General features: G+C 38.2%; 1 protein-coding gene across 2 annotated transcripts in view; it reads right to left on the bottom strand.

Moving 5' to 3' along the window:
- vps50 (VPS50 EARP/GARPII complex subunit) overlaps positions 1 to 17641 on the bottom strand; it is an 83723-nt gene that overhangs the window by 5702 nt on the left and 60380 nt on the right. For both annotated transcript variants that reach the window (XM_068576317.1, XM_068576318.1), the window contains 3 exons: positions 6116 to 6264; positions 4093 to 4189; positions 3267 to 3425 (listed from right to left, as the gene is read on the bottom strand). In XM_068576317.1, coding sequence (XP_068432418.1) covers positions 3267 to 3425; positions 4093 to 4189; positions 6116 to 6264 — 405 coding nt within the window. The remainder of the gene's footprint in view (positions 1 to 3266; positions 3426 to 4092; positions 4190 to 6115; positions 6265 to 17641) is intronic.

The raw sequence follows: 17641 nt of genomic DNA, 5'->3' as shown, positions 1-17641 counted from the left end.
ACAACATAATTATTTATCGTCTGTAAAGAATAAACTGCATTAGGGGCTTGATTGATCTCTTTTTTTATACATAAAGCCATTTTTCTACATATACATGTAGATGTATGAGCACATCAAATCAATCCAGGATAAATGAATCATATTTCCTCAGCCTACAGTACGTCTGCTTTATTGTTCAGCTGCTCTACTTTCACTAAGGAAATCAAATTATTCTACAGTCTGAACTGATGAACACAACATCTGAAGAACTGAGCAGATCCGGACCAGAAGCCTGAATCCACCAAGCAACAAATCATGCGTTAAAAAAATAATCATGTGTGCACGGCTGATCACTGTACCTGGGTTTGAAATCATCTTAACTGGACTCATTCATCAACGTTTTGATGTGCACGCAAGCTCATACCTCAGGCTTTAGTCGGGGCTCTTTTAATTCACATTGTGTAATAGAGTCATTCCCAAAACACACATGGGTTGCAGGAGACTTTTTTAAAGTCACCAAGTAAATTAACTGAATTCATTCCAGTCTTTAATTAAACATTTATGTCTGCAGGACACCTCTGTCACATGACGGTACCTGAATGTTCGTATTCTTGTCGCCTACTTTTAAAATTGAATCAAATATGAAAAACTAATGAACATTCACCAGCTTTACTGATGATAGGCAATGGAAATAATGCATTTGTTTAGTCTCATTTGTGAAGTATTTAACGCGTCTATATATTTAATAACCCATCCATGAATAGATGTATCTCTTTAAAATGGCTGGCTTGCCTATACATGGTAAAGTGTTGTTGAAAAACTAATCCATAACACACCTGAGATTACATTTAAGACTTTTTGTCACACATGCTTGGTTATCGCATCCATTCTAGCTACAAAATAGATTTTTCTAGGGCTAAGCACAATAGGGTATAGTAACAACAGCCCTCCAAATGTTCTTTCTTTTATGTTTCAACACAAAGAAACAAGGGGAATATTGCATAGGCAGGTCTGAGGACACAAAAATGTACAACACAGTTTGTGTCACAAGTGGCCTACAGCTACCATGTTTGGATGCTCCTTGTGTGTTGCCAGTACACCGAGCCGAGCGATGCCAAACACTCGCTGTGCACTCACTGCACTCTGAAATGTCCCATTATGAAAGGACATCCGACAGTTATGATAATATGTTAATGTTTACAGTCAACACATTGCAGATACGTACATATGATGGATATGTTTCAGGAGAAGTATGTGGTTTTCTAATTTCTTTACTACAATTCAAACTGTGTCATATTAAAAAATGCATTTTAAAGGCATTTATAACTGCCATTAATTTTGAAGCCAAGTGTGAACTGTAATTCATTCGCAAACAGCTCCACAATAGTTTCTGGCTTGAGCAGTTTGTCAATAAAGTAATTCTGAGGCTGCCGCATTTCCTTGCCACTTTATATGCAAATCAATGCCATTGTTGAATGCTAGTGATCAACCTGAATTCATGAATAAAATATTCTCCTGTATGCAGTTTAACAAAAATGTTGCACACTCAATGCACATAACAATCTCTGTGCATTATGAGCATCTGACAAGTTGTCAGAGACGGCAGTTAGCACCTGATGAGGAAAGTACGCACGAGATGTAATGTGCACCATGTCAGTCCATCAGCTGGACCCTTTTGACACCTTTGAGCAGTGAGACAGATATTTTCTCCTCAGGCAGTTTAGCTTATATGTTTGTTCGTTCATTAGTTCCACGTAAGTGCAGAGCTGCCAGAGCCAAAGATCATCGGGCCACTCAGGCATTCAGAAGGTGAGTTTCAGCCGATGACTAAACAGTGATTGAATGTGTATGTGATTATTTATCTATTTCAACAACATCTCTGTTTTGAACTGTTATTGAACCAACAGCTTGCAAAGACGTGCTGATGCATGCATGGACATTTGTCTTGGTTTGGTGATCGTCTGTTTCGGATTTCAGACTGCAGAGAGACATTCAGATCTTTGAGTCTCTGAACCGCAGAGGTGAGAAAAACTAGTGCTGTGTGTCCTCACATCTCATGCAACATTTAGAATGGGAAAGTGGCCAGCATGCGTAGAGTCATAGATTTAGTGGAAAACTTCCTATTCCAAAGCTGTGTCAGGAATTCAAATGTCTTTAACAAAGCTGAAACTTCAGGAGAGATCTGCATTCAACTCTCAACAGCCCCCACCCTGTTATAAATTATTCACCCCATCCCAAAGAATAAATATTAAAAGGACCCTGAATGAATTTAAACTCAAGATGGGTCAACAGGGAACTTAGGAGTTCTTGAATTGAAGTGGAATACATAATTATACTTTATGTAAATATAACAGGTGTTAAAAGGATACACCCAGATTGTATTTCTCAAGTACAACAAAAACACGGTGAGGAAAATCCCAGCTAGATAAAAGCAAATCGATTACAGCTGACTTCTGTGTGTTCTACTTCTCGTTATTGAGGACACGCCAGACACTGAGAGGGCTGCAGTGGACAGTATTTGTTGGAAGAATAATAATACACATTGAGACAATTCAGAGCTATCTTAATGGTGTTTGAACATGATCTCTATGAAATGTGAAAAACAAGCTGTTTTAATTAAGTCTCCATTCCTGTCTTTGAACATAATCCTAATGCACAAAAGGGATTACAAATGCAATTAGTATAATATAACAACAGATAAAATGACTGCCGGTACATGTAATGTGAAACAGGTCAATTGTACGTAGCAACAGATGTAAAGATAATTATGAACTGAGCTTCAGCTCATTGCTTTGGTTTTCGAAGAAGCAGCTTTACTATTTTGGTTCATCGACCTCACTTCCAGCAGGTACGCTACCTGCCGAGCACCAAATGCCAGACAAAGTTAGCGACTAAACTAAATGGAATGATGATATGAATATGAAAAATGATCCTAATACTACTGGTATCCTTGTTGAAAGATTCAGATATTTTCCTTATGGAGTTGGTGGGGAACAAAATAGGAGCTTAAAAGAGAGTGAATATTGAACATATATTGGTTAGTTTCTCCACGGAGGAACTAATTTACATCTCCAAGGAGACGTAAAATTGAGATTTTACGTCTATTTGCTCGTTTGTTATAACCATTTTAAACCCTGATCATGCCACATTCACAGCCTGTTCCACTGCCCCCAAGTGGAAAACAAGCTAAATAAATAAATAATGCTGCTTTAATGATTCAGCTCACGTCCTTCTTAGATCTCACCTGATATCACATCAACAGTCACGCATTTCTTGTGCAACATTACCTTCAACAGGACGTCCACATACACATTATGCTGCGACATTATCTCCCTAATGTCCCATTTAACGCCAGACATCAGGAGTAACATTTGTTCGTAGTCGATGGCCTTTGCTGCAACAATCCAGTATATTGGTTTCCGAAGTTCACTGGCTGTCGACACCGTCTGAGAAAACGAAGGGAGAATACACGTAGTTGAGTTACATTCAACATTTTTTTGTGTTATTCAACACCATATGAAGCAAACACAATATAAAGGTCTCTTTGATTTTGCTTCAATCATCAATTCAAAGAGTGAAATCATAGGACTTGACATTAATTGGGGAAAATAGACCTGTCTGTGTACCTGAAAGCTTCAAATATCAAGTGGACAAAAAAAAGTAAAGATGGCAACAGAGCTGCCGGCGAGGTCATGAGAGACAGACTATTGCCTCCTTTGTTGAATAAGAACACTCCTGAATTCTGGGTTGCACTTACATGGCCACTTATCTTGACATGGAAATGGGTTTTTCAACAAAACAACAAGACTGAGGGAGATGGCTACAAATAACTGTGAGGTAAATGCAATTGGAATTTCTTCTTGGAGTTTCTTTTGCAATTATCCAATCAAAGACACTGCATATGTTACAGTATGTTTTATTAATGCACAATGAGTTGAGATGTGTGTCGGTTACAACTGTATGATGGCTTTTCAAGCCTCGCAGGCAGGCACATAATGAAAAGGTAAAACGAAAAAGAAGAGCTTGTTTCCACTGGAGTCAACATGATCAGTGACAACATGATAAACAATTACTGTAATTTCATAGAACAGCACAGAGTAGGTGCAAGTATACCTGTGAATAAAACTGTTGCAGGAAGGGCTTCTTCGCTGCAGGCATCATTGTGTCCAGGTGGGACTGGAGGGATTCAAACTGTTCGGCAAGAAACACACTGAAAGAAAAAAAAACAGAAAGCCATTTAAATTGTCGCAGTGGAGACATAATGTGGTCAAGAACACGTTTGGGCACATAAAAAGAAAATGAGTATGCGTTGTTTCTGTGCTACCCAAGAGAGAAGGATCGATCAACTAAAGATGAAATTACTTTTGATTGAATTTAGGTTTGAGAACCTGGAATATATTCACCTGTCAATACAATGATGTGAATTGTTAAGAAATGCTCATCTGCACAATAACACACGTTATCTCTGTTTACCTTTGCTGATTATTTGCTGATTATTATTATTATATCATGAAAAATACAGTGACTGTGAAGTAGCAGAAACATAATTACAGAGCAAAACTAAATCAATGAGGACAGAAATAATACCCCCACTCTGACTAAATAAAGACCTTTGGACTCACACTGATTGATGTTTTTTTTATAGTTTTACACTAAATGAAAATCGAACGACTAAGTCCGCAGATTACTGAGTCGATTGCGCGTCACACAAAGATGTCTTTAGAGCAACAACAACACAACTGATTGAACGGTGCAATTTAAGAGAATATAACAAGACTTGAGCCTCCGCATTCTGTCCTGCTCCTTGAAGAGGTTTTGTAACCAGAGTTGACTTGAACATTCCCGCGTGTGTCTTAATCGATTAATATGCAATCTGAGAGACAGGAATTTTTCTGTTTCTATACCAACAAGTTGATGTATGTTATTTTTTTTAAAGGTGGAAAATATAATCTTAAAAACATCATGTGAACAACATTCACCTCGATAATTCTGATGTGTAATCAGGAGCTTTTTCTCCTTCTTTTATGACTGGTAACCACAGCAGAAATATTTATATTTAAAGTAATACTATAAATAAGTAGTCTGGTTAGTGCTGAATTTGAAAGCACTACATTAAATGCAGTCAGCACCCCATAAATGAGGACAGTGGACATTTATTCTCTTCATGGGGCAGAGAAAATCAAATCGAGGTTCGCTGGAACAGCTCGTGTTTACCTCGGCAACATGTAGTCTGGGAAAGAAAAACACGCCCTGTAGTTCACACTTTTCCAATCACGCTTGTATAAATAGGACACCTGAACAACAGCAAGGTGAGCAACTGACAGAGCTCTTATGTTGACTTTCTGTTTATTGCCTTGTTCACGGTTTAAAATGGCACATGCTTAAGATGTCAGAGGTGCTCACAATACACTCTTAGGTTAGCTGCCTTTTTAAATAACACTTTTTCAGACTGAAAAAACCTTTCCATGCAGTTCTGCCCAGAATAAGTCCAAATCCTTTCACACCAGGGGATCGGTTCCTTTTATACTTCACCCAAGAAAGACATTTCTTCACCTACGCACTTTCATTATTCTTCTAAACTTGTTGGCTGCCGCCGATACATGAAAAGCTGTGTAGGCCTTTTCAGCATTTCTGGAGTGGTGTCATTTGGGCCCTTTGTTTACAGACTTTCATTATAAAGCACTTGTTCACTGCAGACTTCTCGGGGTCGAAGAGTTGTTGCACTGACAATAGTTTAACCTAATTATGTGCGAGTGTGTGGATGTAATGGACCAAGATAAAAAGGGAGAGTAGCTGCATAGGGCAGAGCAAGAAGGACAAGATCATTTATAAGTGAGCCTCTGATTACAAGAGTCAGACAAACAGATAGCAAATTATAGGGAGAGCACTAAGAATTCTGATTAGGGGTGAAATACAAATCTTTGATGGGCAGGCTTCATAATCAACTTCTTTAACTTGAAAAGAGAAAATGCTTTGATGAAAATAACTGACAGGTTACATCACACTGCCTGGACACACAAGTAATGAAACAACCAATAATGTTGTGTGCTGTCAAACTATGTGTAACTATGTCTTTGTCTTTGAATCATATAACTTGTTGCATGGTTTACTGGAGTGTTGTGGAGAGAGTACTTACAGAGACTCAGTGGCCACCACTCTCTGTGCTAGACCATAAAGAGTCCCACTGTTAGTGAGGACCACCAGTTGACTGAGATGTGGGCTCGGCACTTTCTCCTTTCGGTCCTCTGCTGCACTGTGGACTGTAACATTCTCCCCCGCCGCCTCCTGGAAGACACAACCATGTATATTCATCAGAGTCTTGTTATTTCACTTTCTGTAGACACTTTATAACTTGTGATTGAAGCAATAAATGGTTCAACTTCTATGCTTAATTGCGTGGGGTGCTTGCATGCTGTTATACTTCCACTGAAAGTCTATTTATTACAGTTAGAAACAGCCCTGACATGTGCAATAATTAGGGAACCAATTTAGCATTGGCTGAAATACTGAGAAATAATTTAGATTATTTGTAACCATCGCTGTTAATCTGTTGTGGTTTCTGAGGAAGTGCTGCTGTGAACGAGCATTGGTTCACTGTTATTTTAACAGTTCACCTGACATAACAGATGGTGGTTCTCCTGCAAAAATGAAGACAAAATGTAGATGTATGATGGTAAGCATAATATGAAATTCAATCAACCTTGTGGAACTCGGTTAGATCCAAAGCACACACACTCAAAAATTCTGCTGACCGAACACTCCTCAACAGTAAGCATTTATCTTCCGTTTGATATATTCCTCCACACCTTTCAAGCTGAAGCCCCTTCATCCCTTCATTTAAAAAACAATTGAAAAAGAAAAAGAAAGATTTCAACTTAAATCCCCTCCTTTCCATCCCGTTAATTTATATCTGCATACAAAGCCATTGGCATTTCATACAGGTTAGGTTATAACATTTTATATATAGCCACGATGAATCACATTGGCATGTAGCTGCAAAACCCCCTGAAACAGCATCTGAGAAATCAATAGCAATCACAGGTAACGAAGGTAACGATGCTGTGACCACATACACACTGCACTTTGCAATCTGGGTCTAATACTGTGTAAAAGGACCATTATTCCAGACCACCAGTGGCTTAGCTTGTATTACTGAGACTGCACAAAGTGCAGATAAACGCAGTGTGAAAATGAAAGCATAATGTACAAATAAGTGGTTGTCATTTTTGTATTAATCCAAAAAAAAAAATGTTAATCCAAAACATGGCAACAGGCCAACATGTCATGGGTTTCTCATCAGTGAAAGCTCAACAGAAAGCAGAAGAGAGGTAGAATATCTGCGCTGAAGACAAAGCAGGGATGTAAAGCATGCTGTGATGTGCACAGTTCTAAGAAGATGTCATCTTATGTTTCTCTGACAGCAATTTCTTCACTTGAAGAACAAAAATGCACAGCATGCAGCTATGCAGATACATGGTTTGACGATGTGAAAACCGCAACCTTTCCACAACCTCCGAGTCATCTCTCTGCATTCAATCAATTTAGTGTCGCAAAAAACATCAGATTGAAATAAAATGATATTACTTTTAGGTTAACACTTATTTATTTTACGTATTACTTTTAGAGCAGAGGGTGCAAGATATCTCACCCAAGAGCGACTTTCGGCAAATATCGACAGCTTACTATTTAAAAGTCAGAAAAGTGACGGATATAAGACACTGCATGTTACAAGGCTTGAATAATAAACCAGAATTCACATCTGGTATAAAATATGATTTGTACCTGCAAACTTGTACTTGACGTAGAAACAACCTGAATTAAAGTTTTTGTCCACTGAAGACTTTCTGTCCTCCGGCAAGATGCTGCAGAGCATTCACAGCCAACCTCATGTCCACACCAAAGTATTCACACTTTGACCTTTGCAGAGAGGAACTTGCTGAAAATGTATTTATTCTGAACTCAATGATGGAAAACATTTTTGGGGTTTTAAATCTGAATCCAATCTGAATGTATGGGTAAAACCTTATCTGTCTCTCTGAGAATACTATCCTGAAATTTGTAACACTTTTAATCAATTCATTAATTGGTTTTACTGTATTCCACAACATTATAATAAAGTTCATCCATTATCTCTTCTTGTACTTAATAAATGCATTACTGCCTTTTTTTACAAAACTAAATGACAAGCAGGGCAGTCATTATGGTGTCAATTCAGAAAGGCCATTAGTACGCACTTTCAATTATGATTTTAGATTTGGACCACAATGAACATGTTGAGAAGCAGCAGCTGGTGACCATTCGTGTGGATGACTTATTTGTAGTAAATAGTTTCTTATTACTACATTTGACATGCAACACAAACAGGATTTCAGCTGGGAACACAAACACAATCTAGTCTGGGGACAAAAACAAAAGCTATGCGCTTTAATACAATTTTCATGCACAAGGTTGCTTTAAGTGTTTTGAATTTTAAATCAAATTACAATTTATGTAACATTCATCTTCAGGTTAAAGAAATAGTTGTGATGACATCTTTTCTTTTTCTTCAACCTCTCTTCTCTTTCCAACATCCTCTTTAATTCTGCTGCATTGCACCGACTTCAACCATTATCTTGATATAAAGTCACTGATATATTCACCTTCAAATTAACCAAATCAGTTTCACTTAGGCTGCATTGGTCTGACATTACAGAAAAGTCTAGTTTGGTCTATTTTTAATCTCTCTACATGAGGCCTGACCTTTCATTGACTGCGACCCTGCAGCATAAACAGTTTGTAGAAAAAAAGGAAAAATAAACCTTCTGAAAGACTGGAGGAATGTCGGCTTTCTTTTCCAACAGAATTGAACTCTGCCGGGATTTTTCAGGTAAACGCAAAGACTAGACTGAATACAAAAGATAGATAGAACGAAGAAAACCAAACAACATTTATGCATTTGGGATTATTTTCCAACCCAGGCACCAAGCTTTGGCAGCTTGTGGTAACCTCAACAGGATTTTCTATTTTTCCCTGTTCGGGGTGACATGCACACTGAGTGTGGTACAGCGTCCGCCTTGAGTGCTTTCTTCAGGTTTATTAAATGTTTCATCTTCAATAATGTTATGCTCAAACATTGCATTATGGAAAATCATTAACATAATGTCCCATTGTTGTTGCCCTTTGATGACCCTGAAAATTATTTTGTTTTGGATAAACATGCAAAATCTCATCCGATACAGAGACATCTAGTAAGTTACGGTAATATAAAAGAACAATTTGAATGCTTCTGCCTGTTTTAATCTGCAAATGAATGCAAGTGATGCTGAGATGATGAAGCTTGTTTCTTCTCATAAATTACTTCCTATAATTGAGCAATTCAACTTCCATGCTTAACTGTCTTCTTAATCCTGTGGCAATTATTGTTGATTGTTATCTTTTTGGTTGTTGGCAGATATGCACAAACATTAGGCGGCTGAAATCCTCTTTTTTAATTTTTTTTTTATCAGACAACAGGTAAAAATGTGTTATGATTCACTTTAAAAAAAATAGCTTCATAAACATATGAAGTCGTACTTCATCATTACAGACTAACCGTAAACACATACTGTAACTTGTTTTTTTATTTTATGTCCTCAAAGATGACTGCTAACTTTTTTGGAAGACACCCAATTAAAATTGTAGTTTACTTTCTTCTCGTCGAAGTAATTTATGTCCATCCGTCCAACACATTGCCACACGTGCAAAAGAATGCCATATTGTTCAAATTAAACGTCCGTGATAGATTTTTCAAAGTCATACATACAGTCATCCATATAGAAAGACTTATAGCGAAGAGGTCATACGTCATTTGATTTACACTCTGCAGCTGCTGAATATATTTAAAAGGAGTTTCTCTGCTGTCTCAAAGATAAATAGGGCTTTTTCATTGTGAAGTGTAGTACTTTGTGCTACGGAGCAAACACAGGCTGATGAATGTTGTTCATTTTCTGCAGCATACAACATCTTAAAAAAGTCTACAGTATTACAGTATCTATATGTGGCTATTGGGTACAGTGTAGTGCTGTATAGACATGTTCTAGTTAATCACAGAAAATATAACTCACAGGAAAAATATTAGAGCTAAAACTAATAGTTGAATGATGGACAGAAAATCTATGTGCAACAATTTTAATCATCAGTCATTTTTTTTAGGCAAAAATTATGAAGAAAACGCCAAACGCTCTCTGGTTTCAATTCCTCAAGTGAGAGGATTTTCTGCTTTGCTGTTTTATATGTAAACTAAATATCTTTGGGTGTTGGACACCTTATTCTCTGGGAGGTAGTGAGAGGCATTTTTTTTACATCAAAAGATCTGGAAAATTAGCCCAAAAAAGAGCGGGGGAAAAAGCAGTATAATGCAAATAATTGTTTACTGCTGGACTAGAAAGTGTGTATCGGTAATTGTCTTACATGTCTCACACGTTGAGTCTTTCACACACTATCTGCAATTATGCTAAATACCTTATTGTTTAAAAGTTTAAATACCAGTCATTAGCGTGTAACATTAAATCAATTCATTATTTATAGTTTCCTGTTCCGAAAGAGAAAAAGAAAGTGGAAGAAAATAAATCAAAGTATATATTATCACAACCATATGAAGTTTTTCCTCTGTGAAAAGAAAATCCACATCATGTGCGCCCAAGCATGTTAAAACAGTTCTACAAAGAAATGCTCTCAAATTGCAATTTTTGCTTTTTCCCAGAGCAGTCTCTGATTGTCGAAGCCAGCGGCTGAGCACACACTCGTCACTCAGCAGATACTCGCATATCACTTTTCAGAGGAAATTTTACAAACACATTTCTCAGCTTTATTTCTATACAACTATATATCACTCTGGCAGGTTATGGCAAGGAAAATATGCCTGTTTTCATTTGTCACTGTGAAGACGATCACTTGAGTGTACTGATGTAAACGATCATCAACGACTGACCAAGTTTAATAAGCAAAGAGAACCCAAGGCACTGAGTGAAAAACAAAATAAATGATCGTTCATCATTCATGGCAAACAATACGAGAAAAAATGTTTTGTATGGAAAGTAAGAATATTTCCAGAATAGAATCTACTTTTAGGCTACTTCCACATCACCATCTGAAGTGGTACTGATTCCTCATTTGCTCAAGTCCCACCATCGCTTACATGAACACAGTTAATTGTGATTGATTATGAGAGTTCTGATTAACGTGACGAAAATTCCATCCATATTCTCCTCACGTTTGCAAAAAAAACTTAATCAATATGCTTTCTCTTAACTGGCTCTATTCAATTAACGTAAAGTACCGGAGCAGACTGACGTTTGATGAGTGATTTTCATCTCACAGTTTGGGAGTTATCAACACAGTTACGTACATTATTTAATCAGGACGCAGGTGGTAGGAGGTCTTCACTGATGACACTATAATCATGGTTTCACGTGCAAACACACCTGGAGCAAATTCACCCTAATTTAAATTGTTTGTTTGAGACAAAAGTAATGACAGAACATATTAAAGAGTCGACCAAGATCAAAGAAAATGTTTAGCATATGACGAGTTGAAACAAAAAGACAGCACGGTCAAATATATTGTGGTGTTTCATCTCTTTATAGATGCAAATTTACTAATCTCCTTGTAGAAAATACAACATGTGCGTGTCCTTTTTGGCTTGTAGAACTTGTTACAGCCCGGCTAATTCATAAATTCGTACAGTCCCTTAGTCTTCCTGGTAGAATAGCCATTGGTCCTGTGCTAGCATGGTTAGGCAGCGTCGGACCAGCTAAGCTCTTTGTCAAATTGCAAGCAGGTCCACATTAAAGTGTTTTTTCCCCCCCATTCATATCACCAGCCAAGTCCTCCATTTCGTTACACTTTGAGTACTTAACATGAAAAATAATCAAAGTTTACAGATAATGTTGCTGTACTTCTGGCCATAACGAAATATCTGTGTGTGGGTGTGACTCCTCAGTATAATCTGGATTGATATCACAGAATGAAGGCCAAAAAGCAGGACTCCAGGAGAATAACAATACTTTTCTACTTTTCGCTGTTTTAATTATATGTCTGGCGCTCAGACAGAAGTGATCCTTGAGTTATTGAACCATTTTAAGACCGTTGCTAAACGGTGAGAAATAAAGAGACTAAAATTCTCCTGTGACAGAGAGATAATTTCAGTCTTTTGTAAGTGTTTTATTAAAAGAGCTGTAATCTTGGATAACACTTAACAAAAGTTATGCATACTAAGCTTTGGCCGACAATATGTTAATATACATGTCACAGCTATAACTAAAAGCCATAATAGTAGCAAGAAGAAAACATAAACTCAGTAAAGTCTCTGTTGATCCTGGATCAACACAAACAATCAAAAACTGAATCTAAATGCTCAAAGCTGACAACATTATTTGGCATTTGTGACAGGAGTTCAATTATCAACACAGAAATGTTAGAATAAGGATTTATAACATGTTTAAAAAAATTTAAAAAAAGATCAGATCCAATATGTTCTTTCTTTATCACTTTTTTTTGGACTAGGCTTTGTATTATTTAAGCATAATTCACTTAACGCACACATAAGACATTATTAAAAACAAAATAAGTTGATTTTGGCTTCTGTAGTGTTCTCTTTTCCATTTTTGACCAAAAAAAAACATCTTTTCTTTCAGCACCCACACACTTCTGTTAAAGGTCAAACTATTATCTTGCACTCTTTGTTCCCTTGTCATACTCTGAAGTCTCCTGGTCACTCGGTAGTGGTTGTGTCCTTACTGTCAGGCACTAATAACATTTAATTGATAATCAATAATTACTTACTGCGTTGAGTGGTGCAAATCAGCAGGTGGAAATAATGACACCTTTCAGAGAGTTTATATATACAAATATATTACAAACAAACCCATCCATCCATGCCAAAAGACCAGCATAGATGGGAATATTAGCACTTCAGAAGACGTTTCACTGCAACTGCATTTATTCAAAGCTGGAGCAAAATTTGATTAGGAATTTTGGGGAGCAGCACCACCCCAAAGCCTTCGGGAAGAATTTCTTTACTTGATTCTGTCAGCTTTGCTAACATCCAGACGTTGAGAAAGAACAGCTTGCCTCAGAGTGCTAAACTCAACTGCAATGTCCTTCAGGGCTTTTGTATTGTGTGGACAGGCAAAAGGGAAAACAGGTTGTGTTTGTCTGTGAGGTATATCTGCCCAACTAGTTTCCCCTTGTGGACCAACAGCATTGTTAAGCGTAAAAGACATCGAGCATCAAAGCCAGGGAGCTTATCTACACTTGTGTAATGATTAGAAATAAAGCCCTGGAATTCCCATTGAACGGAAAACATATAAAAAAAATGATCATCATAAGAGGGATTTGAAAACAGATAAGAGCAAAGCTTTGAAATGTAAGACTAAAAACAGGGATGAAGCAGGAACTTGATGACTATCAATCCCTGCTGTTTTTCCTCCAACAGATCAAAGACGAGAGGCTCAGATATTTAGCCAGCTGAAAATGATTCTTAATGAGGATGAACGATGAAAATAGATGTATGTGTGTGCGGGTATATGTACACTAATTGTGTGTGGTAGGACTAATGAGATTTATGGTATTCATATGGGACATGTAATCTATTTCGCATAATGCCTTGGGGAGAAAGTGGCACAAAAGCTTTGGATCAATCAGTGTGAAGAGTGCAATATTTCAGATCCCCAGGGAAAATCCACCAAACCGCTAAAGCATATTTCAGATTTTATATAGAGCTGACTTTCCAACAAAACTTCTTACGATTTTGTTGAAGACAAAACCACCCAAAAGCTCGGTTCTAGCATTTCTCATACAACACGACTGGCTCCCTTATTGGCCACAGTCTGCTATGCATGCCATGGGTTTTTATCTTGGCTCGGACACAACACTGGTTTTCTAAAGTGCTAAGTCAGGCCCACCTCTGCTGTAGCATCTATTTTGTTATTAGATTTTCCCTGCATGGCTACTGAGTGCTTTGTAATGAGCAGATGGGAGACCCAATCAGTCCTCAGCATTAGACACCTGAGCAGGGACAGGCGCTCTCAGTATCAGATCTACTGGCACCATCAATTAGTGTCAAGCCTAAATTAGCTGAAACAATTAGCTGAATAATCTAAATAACAATTGAGACTTTGCAAGTGCTTGCATATTTTCTTCCAAATGCTTAATCAAATGCTTTTGCATTTAGGAATAAGAAGAAGAAAAAAATGACTAAGGTAGAGGTACTACAGTTGTACTTTGGTATCCTGGAGCCTAACAAAGCAAAACTGGCTCCTGCACCATTTTAAACAGTAAGGAATCACCGACTTAAGAATGTTGGCTTTTCTAAAAGCAGTATTTGAATGGAAAAACTTTCAAAGTAATCGCAACTTTCAAATGTTATTCCTCAGCAAATAAAAAATAAACATCCTTAATTTGAAAGGTTCGGTGAACTCTGAGAGCTTGATAATTCAGTAATCGCCCTGGCCATGAATGGAGCTTCCAGCAGGGGAGTTGAAAAGTGATCTCTGAATTGAAGTGTCGCACTCTGTCGTGATTGACTGCTTATTCCTCTCAAATCCATTCCGTAAGGATTTACGGGCAAATCGAGTGGACTGCCTGCCAGGCAATTACTGTCAAGTGGATCCAATTGCACCTCTTTGTCACGATAATACTAGAAATTTGGTTCTCATTAGATGAATGTCAAATGGAATTAAGGCCTTCATTTATTTTACTAGACACCGCCCGCCACCTTTAGCAACTTCTTTTCCCATCGCCGCTGGTCCAATCACCTGCTTTGGGACGAACACAGTCAAGGAGTACAAGGAGAAAACTTGAAATACAGGCATCCAATTTTTGTTTACATCCATGACTGTCCAAAACTTCATGATTTTACCCTATTAGACATCTATTTGAATGTTTCTAAATGAACATAATAAATTCTTGAATTAAGGTAAAACAAAAAAAACAAAAAAAAGAGTTTTGTTAGGTCAGTGACCTTTGTCTACCAAAAGCTCACTGAGTGCAGGGGGACATTTGTGCCAAATCCGAAGACCTTTCCTTAAAGGGTTCTTAAAACATCTCGTTCACGAGAGCGGAATGGACAGCCGCACAACCTAAAAACATATTAACTTGCTTGAAATAATTGAATTAAGAGCATGAATGAATCAAACTGAAGTGTATGGACCATACAAAATACAAATGAAAGGCTTCGTATATTAAAGTGTGTTACTCGACTCATCACACTTGGAGATAGAGACAGGAAGCTGAGTTACAGTATCCAGGGGGATCAGCTGTCTGCTCATCACAGCTGAGGAGCACAACCTACAGCCGGAGCTTCCACTGAAACCCAGATAAAATGTCAATACTTGTCATATCCTGACAACTACAGTGTAAACAGTCACACCATGGAGCTTATTTGTGATCTATAATCCCTGTCAGATGGCAATCCCCACTGGTGTGTCGCACCATTCACAGACAGAGACAGCAGGCCACAACAGAGAGGTCAGTCTGGACAGTGATGTGCCCTCGTGAGACGCTGAACTAATGACTAATAGGTACGCCGTGTGTGTGTGTATGTTGTCTCTGACATTAGCCAGTGCCTTCATGAGGCATCGTGTCCATGTGTGTGTTAGCTGTACCAAGACAGAGTAGCAAACCACAACCACAACATATGTTTTGGAATTATCACTCCGCTACTAACAGGAAGAGAGCGTGAAAATGTTTTTTGAGTTAAATGCTCAATGTAGTAGAAACCTTGAGTTGGGCTGCAAGTCTGTCTATGTGTCTGCCTGTTAAAGTTCCCATTCTCTTAATATATATGTGTGTGCTCTGTCTGGGAGTGTGTGTGTTTTGTGTGCATCTCTGCAAGCACTCGTAGCTGCCAAATGACTGCTGCCAGCACAGAAATTACCCCGGCTTCTCATTCCTGTTTCAGTGCCAGACATGAAAAAAGGATGAACAAGTCCCATTCCGAAGCTGAAACTGACGTACGCGCGCACAGAAACACACATCTAATCAACACATTTTCAGCAATTAAGACTCAACCCAAACGGGGAAGAAAAGCATGATCTTTTTTCTTCATGCATGGGTTGATGCTAAACATGGAAATAAATACACATACAAACACGCCATAGTATATTCAGTCAGAAGCACCAATACACCTGGAGCAACAATAGGAGCAGAGTTGAGAAGTGTGTAATCACTGGAACATCACTGGTGAGATAGGACAAACGGATACCAGTGGAAGGAGGAAATGTAAAAGAAGAAATAAGAGAGAAAAACAAGTGGGAAGAGAAAGATAGAGTGACTGATTGAAAGAGTAAATACTGGTGGTTTGCATATTGAGAGAAGGAAAAGGACGGTGAACCAGAGGTCGACGGACTTGCTCGGCCATCTCGGCTCTTGTCTGCAGCAACGGCTCGCAACAGCTGCCACAGTTAAACTTGGCGGTGGCAGCGAGAATATGGCCGCAGATGGGATTCCGAGCACCATCCTCATCCGGCACTTACCCCAAACAATACAACCAAAGAATTTGCATTTTAGATTCCTCTCTTGTAAAACAATTCAGTTCGGAGCTTCACATTCTGGTTAAGATTTGACATTTAAACTAGAAAATAGTGTTCAGAATCAGAATCAGAACCATTTATTGCCACGAATGTTTTCACATATAAGGATTGTGTCGTGGCGGGTGGTGCATAACATTAAACAATAAACACAGTGCAAGAAATAGGAGCATGTCAAATGTACAATTCAATTTACAACAGAATAGAACATTCAAATAAAGTGCACTGACAAACAGATAAAAGTACTTTAAACAAGTGAAATGTAAATGTAATGTAAAAGTGACAAGTGTATTTAAATATGTAGTATGAAGGGATGTGCTTGAGAGTAACCGGTAGGGAATCGTTCTGGAGGATGACAGAGTCAGTCAGTGGGGAACCCGAGCTATGTTGATGTCAGCGCCCAGCATCAACACGATGCCACAAGTGTTTTGTGGTAAACGAATATGTGAACAAGGCAATTACGTCTCTGCCACTCTCAGAAGTTTTTTCCTAACCTCACAACCTTCCAAACACTCTCAACAAAATATTCAAAGTCAAAAGGGAGTGAACTCCAAATGAAAACTGTCAAACCCGGAGAAGCGACGGGGTTTCGGAGAGGTAATCAAGAATAACGGAGGCAGAGACACAGAACATAAACGAGGGGATGATCTTTTCCTGTTCCCCCGTGGAGCTCCTAATTTAAGCTGAAGCCCTTCTGTACCTGAGAGGAGAAGGAATCTCACTGACGTTCACATGGGACTCAGAGTCATTACCAGCACGTTTGTTTTGGACTCAAACAGTTGCGACGGCAAATCAGGGAAACAAAACCTTAAGGATTTGGCTGCGCAATTGAAATGCAGTATGCAATTAACTTTATAATCTGTTTACAAATGGGGTCTACCCTGCTTCAATCTCTGGAGTGTGTGTGTGTGTGTGTGTGTGTGTGGTGTGTGTAAGGGGGGGGGGGAGTATTTGTGTGCATGTTTGTGTACTCATCGTGAATATATATTCTCACTTTGGAGTGGAGACACCTATATTAAACAATGTATAGATTTATAATCCATATGGAAACTAAAATATACATTTGCTCTCTATAAGATTGGAAAAAAGTGCATTTTCTCCAAATTTTAATGATA

The sequence above is a fragment of the Clinocottus analis genome, unplaced genomic scaffold, assembly GCF_023055335.1.
Source record: "Clinocottus analis isolate CAN_PGR_092001 unplaced genomic scaffold, fCliAna1.0.p SCAF_14, whole genome shotgun sequence".
Classification (NCBI taxonomy): domain Eukaryota; kingdom Metazoa; phylum Chordata; class Actinopteri; order Perciformes; family Cottidae; genus Clinocottus; species Clinocottus analis.
The sequence above is the reverse complement of the archived record's forward strand: the minus strand, read 5'-3'. Positions and strand labels throughout refer to the sequence as shown.